The 19,675-nt window shown below is 33.3% G+C and overlaps 1 protein-coding gene and 1 non-coding gene across 2 annotated transcripts; both read right to left on the bottom strand.

Annotated features, from left to right (window-relative positions):
• Positions 1-182: 182 nt before the first annotated feature.
• Positions 183-4,015, bottom strand: LOC125051740 (H2.0-like homeobox protein). Its single transcript, XM_047652275.1, has 3 exons — positions 3,592-4,015; positions 1,099-1,307; positions 183-455 (listed from the first exon to the last, which is right to left on the bottom strand). Exons 1-3 carry the CDS (start codon positions 3,812-3,814, stop codon positions 306-308), a joined length of 582 nt encoding a protein of 193 aa, XP_047508231.1. The 5' UTR covers positions 3,815-4,015; the 3' UTR covers positions 183-305.
• Positions 2,004-2,165, bottom strand: LOC125052095. Its single transcript, XR_007117405.1, has one exon. It is a non-coding gene; the product is annotated as a U1 spliceosomal RNA (small nuclear RNA).
• Positions 4,016-19,675: the final 15,660 nt, after the last annotated feature.

Genomic DNA, 19,675 nt, shown 5'->3' with positions numbered 1-19,675 from the left:
AACATTCAATTGATTAACAACAGTTTCTTTAGATGCACTTGCATACATTTGAATTTGATTAAAATTCAGTAAAATATGATTTTTGTATGAGTAAAATAAAACATTGTTTCACAATTAAATATATTATATTACTAATTTTATTTGTAAATTTTAATTTAAAAATTTTAAAAGTTATTTGTCATTGCTATTGAAAATAGTTTATATACAATATAATTTAATAATTAGTCTCCTGTCCGTAAACTCACATACCAATATAGTAATTAGAGCGTAGAAAGCGACAGACACAGTCTAGTATAAAAATCTCCCTAATCACTAAGAGTATCTACATCGATATCTTCATTGTCCTCCTGAGCTGTGGAATCTGGATCTCGCCCGCTGCCCACAGAGTTAAGGCCCGCACGACCTTCTTTCGTATGTCGCCATTTCATGCGCCGGTTTTGAAACCACACTTTTACCTGCAACGAGTAATGTTAGGTCTTTATAATTTTTTTAAAGGGAAAAATGTAAGTAAAGAATTTTATCGAAATGTTAATTTATCTGGGTAGAACGTGTCTATAATTTGTTAAAGTTTGATTTACGAAGACGAGGAATATAGACAGTAAGATACTACAGCGAAGAAGATATAAACGTATTATAAAAAAGGGTGCGTGTACTTATGTACGCGCGTAAGAAGTTATACTTCTTGGGCATTATTAAAAATAGGTTTTGATTGCATGCAAATAATTAATTACAATTAAATAATCAAAGACTGGAAAAGGTCTCATTATGTCAATAAAGTTCAGTTTACATTTGACAAAATTAAATAAATAAATATTTATTATTATTCTCTTACATTAAGTGTAACATAAATTCTATTATTATCCGAATGTTGTTTTTAAATTATGTCCAATGCCGTAGCATCTTCCGTAGGCAACTTCATTCTGTTACTTTTGTGTCACGGTGCGCGTGCATCGTAAAATTTCACTCTCATCAATTTTTCATAACGCGCCTAAAGAAGTATAACTTCAAAAATTTGCCGGCAAGTAAATATGATAAAAATATCATATATAATATAACCAGAAAGGTTGTTTTATTTATGGCATTAAATTCTTCCACTACCTGAGCATCAGTTAATCCAAGTGTAGCTGCTAACTGTCGCCTATCTGGCTTTGTTATATATTTTTGTATTTGAAATCTCCTCTCAAGTCCTTTTCTCTGAAGATTGCTGAACACAGCGCGGGACCATGATCGTTTTCTTTTGCCCGTGGAGGTGACGTCACATCGCGGAGTAGAGGAATGTGGAGGCGAAGGAAGTGGTAACCGGTAAACTAAAAAAATAGATATATTTCTAATTCCGCATCATTCACAACAATACGAATATATAGGTCATGGGGAACTACTATGACTGTTTTATTGTTAATTTAATAATGAATTATGTGTGATATGAGTACTTGTATAAAGTTATTAAAGGACACGTAAACTGTAAAGGCTATTTAGTATTTACTAATTAGTAATGCCGATTGCCGTTGGGCGTGGGGGCGGCGCGGCGTATATACTATATATCTTCTATATATATAAAAAGAAAATGGTGTTCGTTTGAGGCTCTTTCACGCTTAAACCACTGATCGTATCGACATGAAACTACCACCATTTTTCCTAGATGGTTTATGGCTATTTATTTTTTTAATTCCAACGTTCCTTCATTTTTTTATTTCTGTTTTACTTTTATGAAAATTTTTCCCGCTAATAAGAACAAAAGAGGCTTCCTAGAACCTCTAAACGTCAACATCTGTTAAAAACTCGATTTTCGAAATATTTCAATTTTCTTAGCGGGAAGTTAAAAAGAAGAATAATAAAAATATGAAAAAAAATAAAATAATGAAACATAAAATTTATTTTAATTCGTCCAGCAAAGCGGGCGCGAAACGGCTAGTGTTATTTATATATTCCTATTTCCTAAGTCGTAAGTCCTAAATTGAAAATTCTTAAAATTATCTTATTATTTATTTTCCATTTATTAAAATGGGGGACGGCGCGTACGCAGTCCCCACTACCAAAAATTACGCGTCCGAGTTATCCACATTAGGGATAATCGCAGAGGTCAACTCATCCGCAGTGCAATGGATGAATCTCGCTCTGGGGGAACCGCCTTAGTGATCACGGTGTCTCCTACGCCAGGTAAGTATGATTTTACAACTTCACTGAGAGTATATATGACACAGCTCGCTTATTTCAATAGCGCGATTTAGAATCAAGAGCATAACATACAGCGCCATCTATCGGCACCAACTTTTTGTACAACTAAATATGTACGAGCACTCTTGATATAGGTACGTAGATTAGGGAGGGACCTTGATCGGTTTTATATGTTTCGGTATTACAAACAGGTTTTGAAATAATATTTGTAAATCATATTGGTTGCGAAGAAGCTGTTTGATTAAAAAAATCATAAATAAGGATTTAAATACTGTATAGTACTCCTTATAATAGTAATGATCTAAATTCTAAATCTATGAAACGAAGCATAAACGGTAAAAAATGGATAGTATTTAAGTATTACCTACATATAAAAGCAAAGTTGTACAAAAGACAATACACTTTTGTCGCATTAAACTCAAGGGCCAGTATTATAAAATTAAGTAATAATCAAAATGTATTGCCATTAACTTAGATTAAATAATAAACATATATCCACGGCTCCAGATGTAATGAGAACTGTATTTCAGCCAGTGTCTTCCAAGTTACCTGTAGGTTACTTTTATTAAAATTTAATTACAATAAAAATTTTAATTTTAATAATGTAAAAATAAATAAATGTTACATACAGTATACGCATATGAATCGAAAAAAGTGTACTTTTATTTTAGGTATTGACCTAACTTTCCTGATTTAATTGTGTATAATATATTTTCCACCTGAAAGCTCAATTAGGTACTTATATTACTAACACCTCTTCTAAAAAAGAAATAAAGGTAAGATACCTTTATTTCTTTTTATTTTTTTATTATTTACCTCTAAAAAAATACACTTTTTTGTAATACAACTTTGGCATTTATTTCTTTACATAAAATATATTTTTTTATAATAGATTAAATAATAAAAGTATTTAAGCTTGTATTGGTTTTTGTTTTTGGAATATAAATTTAAAAAAAAAGGTGACTCTTAAATGTACCTAAGCTTATTAGCTCTCTTCTTCCCTCCAGTCTTTGTTCTAATGTCTTAATATTGATATTGCCTGTTTTTAAAAGAAAGAAAAAGAAGCTTTGAAGGAGCTTTAGTTTTTAGTTTCCCCCCTTAGTACGCACAACGGACCAATTAAGAGTCTAATTGGGGAGAAAGGAGTCCTACTACTACTACCCCCCAACTTAATACAAGGATATAACGTTCTAGTTAGGTACTTATAGAAGTTACCGAATTATTAACTACTTTGGACTTTTTTATCGGGAAAAACAGTAAGATTTTTTCGTTTAAAAATAGAGAACATTCATGTTTTAAGCCTGTTAGTATCTCACCTATTAAAATCTGTATTTATAAACTGGTTTATTGTGTTATGTTACTAGTAATATTTTGTCCTTTTAACGTTGTCAAGATAAAATCAAAAACAAAACGCACCTGAAGTCGGTCTTAAAGCTGGATGCAAGTGTGCATATGGTAGAGGCAATTGCAGTTGAAGCAACGGCTCGTCTCTGCAACACCTGTAAAGGGCCGCCACACATCCTGAACACGGAGGCTCTTGCGGCCTCGCCTCTGACACTTGGGTACTTTCATTATTCCCTAATATACTATCAACACTAAACTTTAACTTCGTCGACTGTTCACTATTCAGCGACGTCATGTCACTTCCTCGCGGGAGTTACAGGAAAACTGAGAAGCTCCGCGTAGCTTTCGTCGCAAGCGCATACTCTGGGCGTGGCCTATTAAACCGAGCGTCCTGATTGGTCCTTTACAAATGGGCGTGGCTATTCATGAAGTGACTGATGTTACAAACAGTTGTTTACAGTAAAGTGGCTCTTTTATGTGTTTTATATGGGCTCTGCAGGCATTTAATTTTATTACTTCGTTCTTTATTACTTGCATACAATCACTAATAAGAGGTAAATTAGATTCAGGTATATATTAGGTACTTGAAACAAAAACAAAACAGAAAAATAGAATGTGTACCTATAGCTAATTCCTGAACTCCAAAGTGCCCTATAGACAAGGTCTCCAACGCCTTCTCTCCACCTTCCAGGTCTATCCACGGCTTTGTTGTTGTTGTTTAATGAAAGTTTGATGCTCCAGTTTAATACTTGTGATGTCGACACTGTGATTATATACCTACCTATACAAAAGCCAATACCTTCATATTTGTTTCCCATAATTGTCTTTGGCAAAACATCACAAGCTGGCAAAATGTGTGGCATACAAAATGTCGATGAAATCGGATATATAACATTTATATTAATCATTATGATAACATTTTTTATGATTTAGTATGTTAGATGTAACATTCGTAAATTAAACTCAGTTGTAAGTAATATTTTATGTATGTATAACCCCTCGGGCTTACCCTTTTACAAGTAGATTTCACCTACATAGATAAGTTAAGCATACAAAACCACGATTGGTTCAAATATTAAATATGGCTACTAAGTTCCTACTCTATGTGGGTTGACCACCAATTGATAATTGGTACCTACGTAGATAAGTCATGTGTTACATTCTAGTTCATTAATACACATTACAAATCTTATTAGTGTGGAAATAGTCAATACAGTATATATTTTTCTTACATCAACCATTTCGAGTCATTCTGGATTCCATTTCGAGTTTATAAATACAGATTTTATTAGATAAGATACTAGGGTTAAAACATGAATGTTCTGTATTTTTAAACGAAAAAAATCTTACTGTTTTTCCCGATAAAAAAGTCCAAAGTAGTTAATAATTCGGTAACTTCTATAAGTACCTAACTAGAACGTTATATCCTTGTGTTAAGTTGGGGGGTAGTAGTAGTAGGACTCCTTTCTCCGCAATTAGACTCTTAATTGGTCCGTTGTGCGTACTAAGGGGGGAAACTTCAAATAAAACAATGTTCTAGTTAAACAAACTACGGATATTTTTAACATCCTTAACATGTTACGTGTTACGTACCTACCAATGTAATTATGTAAAACAATTCAATTATTAACATTCTCATTACTTAGATAAAGCTCCTTCAAAGCTTCTTTTTCTTTCTTTTAAAAACAGGCAATATCAATATTAAGACATTAGAACAAAGACTGGAGGGAAGAAGAGAGCTAATAGGCTTACATTACGAGTCACCTTTTTTTTTAAATATATATTCCAAAAACAAAATCCAATACAAGCTTAAATCGTTTTATTATTTAATCTATTATTAAAAAAAAATATTTTTTATGCAAAGAAATAAATGCCAAAGTTGTATTACAAAAAAGTGTATTTTTTTAAAGGTAAGATACCTTTATTTCTTTTTTATAAGAGGTGTTAGTAATATAAGTAATTGAGCTTTCAGCTGGAGAAGATATTATACACAATTAAATCTGGAAAGTTAGGTCAATACCTAAAATAAAAGTACCCTTTTTAGATTCATATGCGTATACTGTATGTAACATTTTTTACTTTTACATTATTAGTTTTTTTTTTTTTATTGCAATTAAATTTTAATGTAAAAGTAACCTACATGTAACTTGGAAGACACTGGCTGAAACACTGGTTCTCATTACATCTGGAGCCGTGGATATATGTTTATTATGTAATCTAAGTTAATGGCAAAATGTGTGGCGTACGAAATGTCGATGAAATCGGATATATAACATTTATATGAATCATTATGATAACATTTTTTATGATTTAGTATGTTAGATGTAACATTCGTAAATTAAACTCAGTTGTAAGTAATATTTTATGTATGTATAACCCCTCGGGCTTACCCTTTTACAAGTAGATTTCACCTACATAGATAAGTTAAGCATACAAAACCACGATTGGTTCAAATATTAAATATGGCTACTAAGTTCCTACTCTATGTGGGTTGACCACCAATTGATAATTGGTACCTACGTAGATAAGTCATGTGTTACATTCTAGTTCATTAATACACATTACAAATCTTATTAGTGTGGAAATAGTCAATACAGTATATATTTTTCTTACATCAACCATTTCGAGTTATTCTGGAAACTAATATAATGGTCTTGGTTATCCTATAGCTACCAACAAATTTCTGCTGTTACAGTTAAAGTATTTTACAGCTGTTACTCGCAATTTAATATGCAGCCCTGCGATTCTGTAACTCACTTTTCGAACTCACACAGCGGTTTTCGCATCGGCGGTCGCTCTCAAATCAGTCGTGAAGCAGTCATTTTATGATTTGGCATTCTAATAAACAATAAACTACAAGCTCCCACCTTTTCAGAATGTCAAATCATAAAATGACTGCTTCACGACTGATTTGAGAGCGACCGCCGATGCGAAAACCGCTGTGTGAGTTACAGAATCGCAGGGCAGTTATATAAAAAATAACACTATACAATTAATCTAGGTATACGTTTTATATAAATAATGACGTCTTCAAGTAGTAATATAGTTCCTCACAAATAAGGGCAACGCGTAAAACAAAACGGCACGAGGGACGCTAATTTACGACCAATCCTTTTTTACTAGGATTTCAAAGCTATGCAGATTCTCGATCGGGAGCAAAAAATCTGGATTGGAAATAATTTTAGATTATAGAAAGCGGCCGTAAGTAGCTGTATACTCAAACAAAACTTCATCAATTTTTAAAAAGACAAATCGGCCACAAGTTGCCTGAATAATTTTCCTGATATCAATTTTAACGACGTAACGCTTCGTCTAACAGACTACACACAACAACGATCAGTAGGTATTTAGGGAAGGACAAAGTGCAATATCTAGCGAAAAAAATAGTAGGTAAACATAGTAAATTATCTATCAAACCAACGGGGAGGTATAGCTCTGGTTGTTTTCCAAACTAAAACAATAATTATGTTGTTGAAAATAAAAAGTTGCAGAGTAAAACAGTCAACCACTATTAAATATTTAACAAATTATAAGTACCTACCATAAAAATATGAAAAATATGATAACATACAATAATAAGATGCTCATGTGCTGCTCTGGAATGTAGAACGCGTAGAAACGAAAGCGAGATTGAACACCATATAATCAGAGCAGTTATGGTCGGAATAAAAAACTAAATTTTAATATCTTTGGGATTATATTTGCATAATTCAAGGCAAGAGACGGGCTGGTATAGGTTATAGGTTGGTGGACTCATTTCCGAACTTAGACTCATAATAGGTCCGTTGTAGGTAAACACGGGCTGGTAGAAGGAATAAGTCGTGATTGCGGAACGTACGGGAGTAAACCTGGTATCACATCCGCCGAGGAGATAGATACCCGGCAATTCAAGCTAACAGCCAACTTTTAGTAATAAAGTGGCACCTGAAGAAGAAGAAGATCTTTGGCGTAGAAGTTTCCGCACATGAAATATACACCGATGTCTCTGTCCGAAAAGTGACACAATCATTATTTGGAGTTGCTAGGTACATAAACGTCATTAAATACTGACCATAAAATTTATTAAACAATCTCAAAAATGTGTTTTCTCATGCTCCAGTGATAAGGAGGCTTCATCATATATTACACAAATTATATCCTTTCGTATAGAACGTACGGTAAAACAATAAAAATCTAAGTATTTCGATATCAAATAACAACATACTTCCACCATAAAATAAACTGTTCAAAAACTCGAATGCGCTGAAATATTTCTCTAAGAATCTATTATAAACTATAGGATTAGATTCGAATAGTGATTAATTTTAAACAAACGAATGTAAAATCGATTATGCTTGCGTTTATTTTGCCTGTCAGATACCACCTGTGCCCCATCTCGTGGCCAGATATAGACGCAATCATTACACGATTGTTAGGATTACATCGATAGTGTTTACTTCATATAAAGGATCTGAATTATTATATAAATACATATCTGTATTATTTAGAGAATGACCACAGACTTTGCGTGGTGATCTATACTTTAATTAATGTATAATAATATTTGTCACGTGTGTTATCATAAGTATGCACTATGTAAACGGCAGAATATTATAAAAACAGGTATTTACTATTCAAAATCTTTGATAGAAGGGACATTTAATACTCTTTCTTTTAGCGGCTTAAATATATAACGTTTGATATTTTAATAAAATATATGAAATGATTTTATTTAGGTACTAGTAGATACACAGCGCTTATAGTTAGATACTATATTCGTATCCGATCCTAAATTTAAGAATTAGTGCAAAAATTACATTTTTCTGTAGGGTAGATCCTATTTAGTGCGTAGATTTAAAGCAGGGTTAATTTTTTAAATAGATTTCGCATATGTGTGAAATTGTGGTGGACCAAGTGGCGATAAAGATTTAGTACAAAATTTGAAATGCCCATTCCAAACTTAATAATCGATTCTATGAATAATTTTAGTATAATATTTGGTTTTTGGGATTGCGCGTTCGTCTAAACGTCGACATAATATGAAGACGGCTTTTTTATCGGCTTTTGTAGTCTTTTCTTTTTGTAGACTTAATCAAAATTTTGTGTAAACTGATAATGATTACTTTCATACCACGGATTGCGTACAATGTCTGAGTGAATACCTGATCTTCATATCTGCGTACACAATAGTTTTTTTCATGTAACTTTGTCATCTTTCTGTTTCTGAAAAGATGTATCCAGTTTGTTTACAGTTAAATAAATAGAATGTCAACGGATTTGAACACGTAGTAGGCTATAAGAAAAAATAATTGTCAGAGACTTGCGCGTAAAGAACTTTTTAAAGTTTTCGTGTCGAGGAGAATAAAGACTCGATTATGAATAACCAAATCTTGATATCATGATCGAGTTGTTTTTAATCAAAGTAATTAATACATAATTAGCATTACGCTAACAGATGTTTTTTTTATTGTGTCTTGCAGTATTTAAAAAGTTATAGAATTTACCGTATAAGTCCCAATTCAAAACATGTTATAAGGAAATCAGTGTCAGACTGAGATAACCTCATATCCCATATTAAGATTGTACACACAAATTATTTTAAATCATGAGTAGCTATTAAAGAACTCCCGTACAGTGTTAAATTATAAATAAAACCAAATTAAACAAACTTGTCCGGCCATCGATCTCGAAGGATGTTATTTTGTTTGTTGACGTAGCCATCCCTACTGCTGATACAATTGCTACCACGTTCGTATTTTTATGAGGTTTATAGACTTATTGCAACTGCTGTTTATAGATTATATTATCGGAATAAAGCGCGTTTCGTTATTAGATTAATTACTTTGTAACCTACATTATTACGAAAACGGATCTACTCTTAATAACTTCAAGATTTTGTTTTTCTAAGATCTTTACGCGCGGTTCTCTGAAAATTATTTATTTATTCAAGCTTACTACACATTTATAAAATTAATATCCACATTCTATTTCTTTATTTACCTAGACACAGGAGGAACACAATACAATATTACATTTATTAATACAATTTCTACCAATATCTAAATGAATTTGTTTTTTACGGCCCACTCGACCCGCCAATCAGTGATTCCAACTTTGGGATTTTCCCCCCAAATTTAGAGGGAAGATGACCTGGTAATTGTTTAGGAGGTAGATTTATTTGGGGGGTAGGTAATTTATACAAGTTTTTTTTTTAGAAAACGCACAAATCAAAATTAGAACCCAACTAACTGGTCCCAAATACACGAGTAAGATTTATATTTGAAATCTCTCTCAAACCGAGTGTTTAACGAAAGCTTTAGGGGTTTTAAATCTATTTTTAGTATTTAACGTGGGTCCTACAGTTAACAATCCGTAGGAGTTGGCATCACTGCATTATCATCATCAATTGTTTTCTTGGCGCGAACTATGACTCGTATGACATCCATTTTTGACGTACGTCAAATTTGGCGCTAATTCTCCTTTCTGAACCCTAGATCTTCTAGGTCGCTGTGTGCCTACAAAACCACGCCATGCTTTTATTGTCACACAAGCAATAAAACGTACTTCAAATAAATGTGATTTCCTGAAACCCATTAGATTGAGAATAGCACTGGAAAGGCATTCGATGCACCCGGTCGAATCTTTAATAGCGATAAATTCATTTAATTTGTCATTTATTGACGAAAGATTTGTTTTTTAATCCGTCTTTAATGGATTTTTTAAGTATCGCTATTAATGTATACGAATAACAATGGCTACTGTTCATGTATTACACCATTCCTATGTGCATATTATATTATTAAAAATATACTACTAGCCAGACCTAAAAGGTTTTGAGGACTGGGCATGTGATTTCTGTTTGTTTTGAGACAATTTTTTTTCTAACAGGGGAGTAGGTGATCACCGTTCTGTGCCTGACACAGGCCGTCAACTTTTTGTGTCTTAAACATGCCGTATTCTTCACGATATTTTTTTTATCTGTACGAGCGAGTGTAACATGCAAGCATAGACAGAAACTCTTTTTTTTTTAAGTTTATGGCCTGGCCATGACCTTTGGGCCAAACGGTGAAGGACAATATCGTCAGAAATTGCATGCCTTAGTCCAAAAATCGACGGTGTGTCAGGCACTGAAGCCATATTGACAATTAAGAAAAAAAAACGATCACGAAACAGAAACAGCAACCTAAGGATAAGACTTAGAGGTTTCAGCGCTACTGGTTTTTTTATTGTCAAAAAAGAATGAACTAACTAACTATATGCAAGAGTTGCAGTGTAGAAGTGAATCTAAGTATCTATTACTTAGTTTGAGGTTGAAAGGATAACCAATATTTATGAGATTTTCTTGAGCATTGATAATTAAAATCTTACAGAGATATCCATTGAGAAATACCTAAAGATTTTTTTGGGACTGGAGCAAACTGACAAGCGGCTCACTTTGAATAAAGTTATAACCACATCCCGTGGACACCTGCAACGCTGAGAACTAGCAAGTGTGTTGCTGACCTATCAGTTCGCTCTTTTCTTACTAAATACATCTACTGTTAGCAGGCGCTACAAAGAGGTGGTGGTGGAATTTCGCATTCTGCCTCGTCGTCTGATCGTAAAATTCAGCCGCAGGTCCGAACAATTTTTCAGAGCAATCCCCGTGATAAATGTGATAGAAGACTCTGAGGGAACCAACATCTCTACGTAAAGCTAAAGGATCAAGCCGATCAGTAATTCAGGGTCGTCGACGATTCGAAAAGGCCTAACAAATGAAAGGTCTGTAGGTGAGAACAGTACTTTACTACTACTATAAGCTACCATGTGGGTCCGAATTTGCGACCCGGAGTTAAGTACCGTTTCGCCTCACTGAGCACCAAGGTTTTGGAGGCTAATTCAGCCTTCCATATGTCCTGTAGATGCAAAATTTCTTATAAGATACGATTCATTTGTCACGAATTATATAAAAAATATGGTATCAATAAAAGTACGTATTATTATCACTTAGGCATCGGGACCCGGAGCGATTATGTATATAAATCGTTTACTCATATTGGATGTCCGTGTCGCAATAAATATTAAATATCGAAGCCGTTAAAAATATCCCCTTACACTTTACGAGAGCATACCCCGACATGTTTACGTACGGGAGGAGGCAATCAATTCATTCTCTGCTTTTAGGGATCCGTTGGTAACGAAAAAAGTTACAACTTTCGTGTGATAACAAAACGAAGATATGTATTTTTTAAACTGTTAGGTAATACAAACCATCTTTTAATTTTAAATATGCGATAGCCGTACGACGGATTATATTTTACATTTTTGCATCTAAAATTTATTTATAAACACATTGCCACGTTTCCCGTAGGTTTGTTATTATAATTCGTTAGAAATGGTTTTAAAAAATGTGATAATAGTTGTCACCATGACCTATGCGTGAATTATGTTTGTCCTGTACAGAGTTTTTTATAAGGACTATAATTTATGTTTTATGCAGGTTAATTATTTTTGGAGCAGTCTTGGTCTAGTGGCTTAAGCATCTATTAGTCTCATCAATGAGGTAGTAGATTCGAACGCCGGCTGTGCACCAATGGAGTATCTTTCAATATTTAACATTTGCTCGATCGGTGAAGGAACACATCGTGAGGAAACCGCCGTGTCTTTGACCCAAAAAGTCGACGGCATGTGTCAGGTACAGAAGGCTGGTCACCTATTTGTCTTTTAGATTGACAAATGATCATGAAATTTTATATTATATTTTTAAAGAATTTTTACAACAAACGGCGGCATCTTTATCACCGTCATTTTTAAATGTTATGTTCACGAGACGGAACCCACAAAAACAAAGTCGTAACTTGCCTCATTCTTATTTCCTCAATTCTACATATTTATGGATATTTTTAAGCACGCACGCTTTCTTAATATGCATAATCATTCCAATTTGATAGACTAATTGATTGTATTTAATTTATTATTGAATTGCAAATTAGGCTATTAGTGGTCAATAAAATCAAAAAGAGGACCAACGTTCTGGGTATCGACGATTTAAGATAAAACCAATAAAATATTTTCTCATCAATTAATTATTGTCTTACCGATTTTATATTGTATATATTATTACTAATTACAAAATGAATGACCGCGACTCTACCCTTTAGAATACTAATGTAAAATGGAATAATTATTCCGTAAATAATTTGTCGTTCCTACTATAAAACATCATAGACAGGATGTCGTTAACTTTATGTGGCGAAATCTTAATATATTAATATATAAATTACGCGTCACGTTGTTTGTCCGCTATGGACTCCTAAAGTACTTAACCGATTTCAATCAAATTTGCACACCGTGTGCAGTTTGATCAAAGTTAAAAGATAGGATAGCTAATACATATATACAATTCTACTGTACGTGTGTATGTCACTGAACTCCTCTTAAACAGCTGGACCGATTTGAATGGTTTTTTGTGTGCATTTGGAGCCCTGGATGGTTTAGATTCACAAATCAGCCCGGCAGATGGCGCTGCAGTCGGTACTTTCATACTTTGTTTAATATCCTAATCGCTTTTAAAAATCATGCAGGACAACGTCTGTCGGGTCGGCTAGTTATAATATTTAATAAAGTATAAGTGAATTAAATTTGTATACCAGAAGATCACAGACGATAGATTGCGCGATACGCCAAATCCTTGCAGAAAGGCTGAATGCCGTATTAAAAAGGAGGTAAAGACTAAAGAGTTCGCTTTAAATAAGGTTATATTCCGCTATATTGTATTCCGCGTCTATTTCAGAGGATTTTCTCGTCTTTTTTATTGATAATGTCAGTTTAAAGTAAAATCAACCTTATTAGCTGCTGTATATTGGTTTCACCATTCCAGATAAATCGTAAACGCCTACACCCCATATTAATATTTAATTGTAGACCCGATATAATCAAACATAACTAACTGTTAATAAAGTATTGTTGACATGAATTATCCCTATAACTCTACAACGATCGACAAGGCGACTATTCTCCAATAAACGTTATCTGATCGTACATTAAAATAAATTTTACAATATTTATTTTTTTCCTTTTAGGAATCATGTGTGTTTTAATCGATTTTAAAATAAATCGTTCCACAATTCACATCGAATTTTTTAAAGAGTTTTCGAACTTTGTTAGGATTTTTAAAATTACTATAAAATATGCAATGATTTTACAAATAAAAGATGAATGAATTAGTAATCATAATAGAGGGAAGCTTTTCTCGTACAAAAGTTGAAAATATAATCGTCGTATAAATTATATCCATATTTAAAAAATAAACGAATTGTTTAGAAACAATTGTGTAATTTGTTTTACTAATGCTTTGTAATCATATCTTTTGTATTATGTTTTGACCTGTAAAGTTATTTCATTTACTGGTACATCAAAGCGTTTGCTTTTAAGCTAATAAATCTGTTTATCCTCTTGAGAATAAAACTATCGATATGTTATTCTATATAAAAGTGATATTTAGATATATTAAAGATCGACCACGTATTATCGACATAAACAGAATAGGACACCAGTCCGTCGCCTGAGGTAAGTTCGAATCCAATAAACGATATAAATAACACAATATCGCCTTGTTCTCATACAATCCGGATACAAGTTATATTCCTGTACATATTTTACAATAAAAAACTATACAAATAACCATAGATCACTTTTATTGGTTATAATAAATTGTCGGACACTTTTTTTTATTGATTCTAATGCGTTGTAATTAACTTTGTGGCTATCAAACAACTAGGAATACTTTTTAATCTTGTTTTGGTTTCTTAGTATTTTTAGTTATTATCGATAAAGTGCCATTTTGAGTATCAGCAAACTGTCTGTTCAATTTAAACTGTCAAAGTTAATTTCTAAGTAGTTCATTGAAAAGTTGGTGCTATGAAAGTTTTATAAAATTCATTGATATTGAGTCTAGCGTAATTAATCTGAAGAAAATAGCTTTAGGTGTTAAAATAATAACCCATTATCAAAAACAATCCAACAAATTTCGCCGATTTCATAATTTTGTTGTTTGGAGAAGATTGATCTTCGTTTTGTAATAAGTTATTCATTCATATCATAAAGAACACAAAATATGACATTTAATTTTTCGATAATATTCTTGATATATGTTTATTAGTTTCTGATACGCTATTAAACATTTTATGAGTTTTTTATTGTATTGACAGAGCAAATAAATTTTTATTTTTGTATATTCATCTAAAACAAGTTATACATCAGGTTTTTTTGCTTACTTTTAGTAGCTACATACCAACATATGAAACATTTTGAGTTTTGCGCAAAGCAACATATTTTCCATTAATTTTTTGATACTGTTAACAAATCGTGAGAAAGAGACTGACCGACTGACTGACGGAGTGTCATTTACTGACAACCTTTCGTGTACTTAATCTTTCTTTTCTATATATATATAATGAAAATGGTCTTCGTTTGAGGCTCAATCACGCCTAAACCACACGCGAAATTTTTCCTAGATGGTTTATGGCTATTTATTTATTAAATTCCAACGTTCCTTCATTTTTTTATTGCTGTTTTACTTTTATGAAAATTTATCCATACGGACTTCACCGCAGAAACATTCGGGGAGGCTTCCTAGAACCTCTAAACGTCAACATCTGTTAAAAACTCGATTTTCGAAATATTTCAATTTTCTTAGCGGGAAGTTAAAAAGAAGAATAATAAAAATATGAAAAAAAATAAAATAATGAAACATAAAATTTATTTTAATTCGTCCAGCAAAGCGGGCGCGAAACGGCTAGTCTTATAATATAATCATTATAAAAGCTTCACAGACAGGGATTTTCGTTAATTTTTAGTCGCTGTAATGTTTAACTACAACAGTTACGACCTCAGAATGCCCGAACCAAAAAAAATTTAGAATGTATTCAATTAGATATAAACTAGTTTCTTGAATCAACGAATCTATTCATTAAACCCCGATTAAAAAGCGTATAGACTGGCGAAAAGCGAGAATATTATTCCTTAAGTAATCCATAATATAACTTCGACTTTGTTTTGACCGGTACATAGTAACAAATATCGAAGATGTTTTTTACAGCACAGGGGAAAACTCATAGGAGGATCATCTAATGTTTAGTGACACAGCCGCCCATGGACACTGGCAGAAGGCTCGCAAGTGCGTAGACTTTAAAGAAATGATACGCTATTTTATTTAAGGACCCTAAGTTTATTGTTAATATTTATTTATATTTGTAAAACAAAATAACAGTTATACTTAATATTGCAAAAATGGCTATTACATGCTTATACGTGCGTAAATCACAATAAACGTCTGCCGAGACGCCTGCGCCGGCGCGGAGGCAGTTTACGAGTTATGAGGACGTTGTAAACTATGTTCTTGATCTTTGCCAGGCTCTCAGGCTTTAACAGTTATATTATATATACATACATATATATATTAAAGTTAATAATCTTTAAAAAAAAAGATTTTATTATTTCTTGTAAGTAATTTGTTAAAATTTTAGTTTCATAAAACTCTCTATGCTTGAAAAAAAGTATTTAGAATCGATAAACGACAAAATTCTTACGCCAGCTGTCTTTTCACATTTCGTCACACATATACACACATTTTATGCATAAACAAGAAGATAATTCATATTTTTTAATTAATTTAGTTAATTTTTAAATTCCTCATTAGGGTTACAAATGATATTAATGTAACCAAAGTGCGTAACAAACACCTTTAGCAGGTGTTACGAGTCTGAAGGCTTTCATGGCAACCCTAAGGGGGCTTTGTGGCAGCCCTGTGGGGGGAGCGTGGGGGGCGCGAGGTGTCCGGCACGCAGCGTGCGATAAAGCACCCGCCGCGGGGTCCCGGACCTCCAGCATGGAGTAATAGGTGTTGGATTTGTGTGGATAGCGCTTTACAGAGTTTAACAATAAAATATTGATTTATTAAGGTTTTATACATTTTTTTTACAAAAAATAAGCGTGAATTTCAGCATGATATTTAGCAATAACATTATTACTTCTCAACTAATGACCGCGATGATAATAAAAAGCATGACTGACTGATCGTAGAGCGCAGGAAAACATCTTGATAGAACCGACATGTCTTATACTTAAATATTGTCGACTTGTTAGTTAGTCACTCAGGATAATTTTATAAAATTATTTTGTACTTTAATAAGATGTAGAACGGTAGGCCAAGAGCCATAAAAGCACCCGGAATATAGCGCCACTACATAAGTAACTCGAATCGATTCACTAGATTCCAAGTAAAGCTTAAATATGAAACTTAATAACTCATAACTTAATGAGTGGTCTTTGTGAAATTCATACCCTTTATATTTAAAGCGATGAGCATGCATGGCGCATTGTAAGTGGAGATACGTGGTCTCTGCCTACCGCTTCGGGAAAAGTGATAATTTAAATAAATATTTAATCAAGAATATTAAACATATCCACAAATTCTTTCGTCCATATATCTGGCGTCGGTCTCGCCGTGTAAATAATAATTAATTTTATTGTAAATGCTTATATTTTATTGCGGGATTTGTCAACAGAGTCCGCGATGTATTTTGTTGGGTGAAATATTTATTGTTAGTTTCTTAATGTACTGCTTAAATAGGATAAACGCCACACTAGTTCTTGGATATGCAAATATTGTAAGTAGGTATTAGCCGGAGGTGTAATATATGTTGCCTTATAGAAAAATATACCTATAGAAAATAGAGAAGGTTTGTATTTAATTAACAATAGCGATAATTAAACTGATACTGTGCGGAACAAATAGCGAAGCGAGGCCGTCTAGAGATGGTGATGTTTGTCATATTAATTAATACTTTTAAATTCCCGAAATAATTATTGTTTCCGCAATTGAAATCAGAATGTTAAGTAAGAATTTAGAACTCAATTAACTGGGCGATGGAATTATTTACGGAAAATTATGTTCGCTAATGTAAATCCTACAATTCTATCTGTAAAACAAAGCAATAATATACATTTATTTAATTGGTTGAATAGTACTAAAATATAGAGTATTTACTATATTCTTAACTTACATAATAATTAAAAACTGATAAATAGGATACTAAAACAAGTTTAAAAAGTTTGGTCCTGTGGCAGTGTACCTTTAATGCTGGCAGCATTTCCTCGCTGTATTGCGATATTTATTCCTTGAGCGAGGAAAGCATCAGTTCTGGGGTTTAATAATACCAAGACCAATCAATACAAATAAGAAATATTGTTAATTATGCGATTTAGTGTATATATATAACAAGCTTGTTTCTAAAATTAAAACGATACCGGAGAAAGTTTTTTAATTGTAGCCCAATAAAGACTCAAACAGAGAAAGATACTTTTGTCCTGTAATTTGTAGGCGCTCTCCTAAGTACTTGGGGTTGGCCTATCAAAAGAAGTCCAATTTAATATAAGCTGGGTATTTTGGGTAGCGCTAAGCAGCATTTCACTGAAGTACAACGTTTGCAGCTCTACAAGGCTTAAGTAGGGAATATTGCTCACATCTCTGGGCCGGTGCTCCCAAATACCAGCTTCTTTCTTTTGATAAAATTCAGCGAAGCCCTTGTTGGATTGTTAATCTCCAATGTATGACTGATCGGCTTGATTCTCTCTCTACGCAGAGACGCAATGTCTCAAAGTATACTATGGAGAGTGTTCTGAAGAGTTATTTGGGTTGACTTCTGCCTCGTTTTACCACCGTAGCTGTATTAACTTGAAGTTTCATCCGCATCACCTCAATGGCTGGAAATCTTCCACGGGTGGACCGTTCACCAGACATTTGCTCCTAAGAACTAGCAAACTGTGGAATCGACTCCCGGGGCATGGGGGTCTTCCCTGGTAGATCCAATTGTTCCCTCCAATTGTTTAGAAAAAAACATACTTCTCCCTTAAATGCACGCACCCACTGAATGTTTGCCCCTTATTCTATAAAAAAAATATTTCATAAATAAATTGACTTTTTATTGACGGCTAGGTAATATGATTATTATTCCATTGTTTGTGCTGTACACAACGGCGGATCCAGGGGGGGGGTCATGGGGGTCATGACCCCCCCCTGAGCAGGACTTAGGTGGACCACTAATTGAACATAATGATTTTATATATAAATTTGTCGCCATACAGATTATATGTTACTACATACCTTCAATATTTAATTAATTTTTATATAATATAATAACTTTGTATGATGGCAAACGTTTGGGAATGAACGCATCGAAAATTTGAATTTTCCGCGCCATACTTGCGCGCGCTTGTCGCTATGAAACGTCTAGCTAGACCTTACCTCAATCGGAATCGGAACGACTAAACTTCAACATATCATAACATAGTCTTATTTTAAATTGTTACATCAATATGTATCCTAATAGGAAAATTGGATACACTACCCTGTCAGCGAAGCGACAGCAGAAAGGTCTTTCTCTACGTTGCGCAGAATTAAATCGTGACTAAGATCTTCATTGGTTGAAGATCGCCTAATCGGACTGGCACTTCTCCACGTTAATGAAAACGTACCCGTTGACGTAAATGACGTAATAACGCGTTTCCGGAAAACACGTTAAAGAAAAATTGATTTAGTTATTAAAATATATGTGTTTTGTTTGATGGAATCCCTTGTCGTACCATCTCTTCACTTTTGCGAAGTTTAGCGTAATACCCCTCGACATACCTCTAGCTGTTATGACAAATCATTCACCACGGTTATGTCATATAAATAAGCTGCCTCATTCCGTACGTGATAGTCAGGCCGAGCTGAGCTGTAAAGGCCCTAAAGGCCAACACCGAGATTCCACTTTAAAAAAAAAAAGTGATAGTGTTTCTCTGGATGTCTTCAAGAGAAGATGGTAATATGTACGTGTATATAGGTTGGTCCAACTAGTGACGTCAATATTTTTTTTTAGATTCTTCACACCTGGGGGTATACGAAAATACCCCATGTATGTTCCGCGATTTTTTGTCGTTTTCGAGTTATACATATTATTAGGTTTTTTCAATATTTTCTGCCAGCGAGGTTTCAAAAATTCATATCTTTCTTTGTTGTAGGTATTTTGCAGTTTTTTTCTGTTAAATGATTCCAGAAAAAAATCCCAGCTTCTTTAGTTTTTAGTTAGTTAGTTTATTTTTAGTTAAAGCTACTCAAAAAAGGTTTTAAAGTTAGAAGCTTAGTTTTTTGCTG

The sequence above is a fragment of the Pieris napi genome, chromosome 8 (genome assembly GCF_905475465.1).
Source record: "Pieris napi chromosome 8, ilPieNapi1.2, whole genome shotgun sequence".
NCBI classification, from domain to species: Eukaryota; Metazoa; Arthropoda; class Insecta; order Lepidoptera; family Pieridae; genus Pieris; species Pieris napi.
The sequence above is the reverse complement of the archived record's forward strand: the minus strand, read 5'-3'. Positions and strand labels throughout refer to the sequence as shown.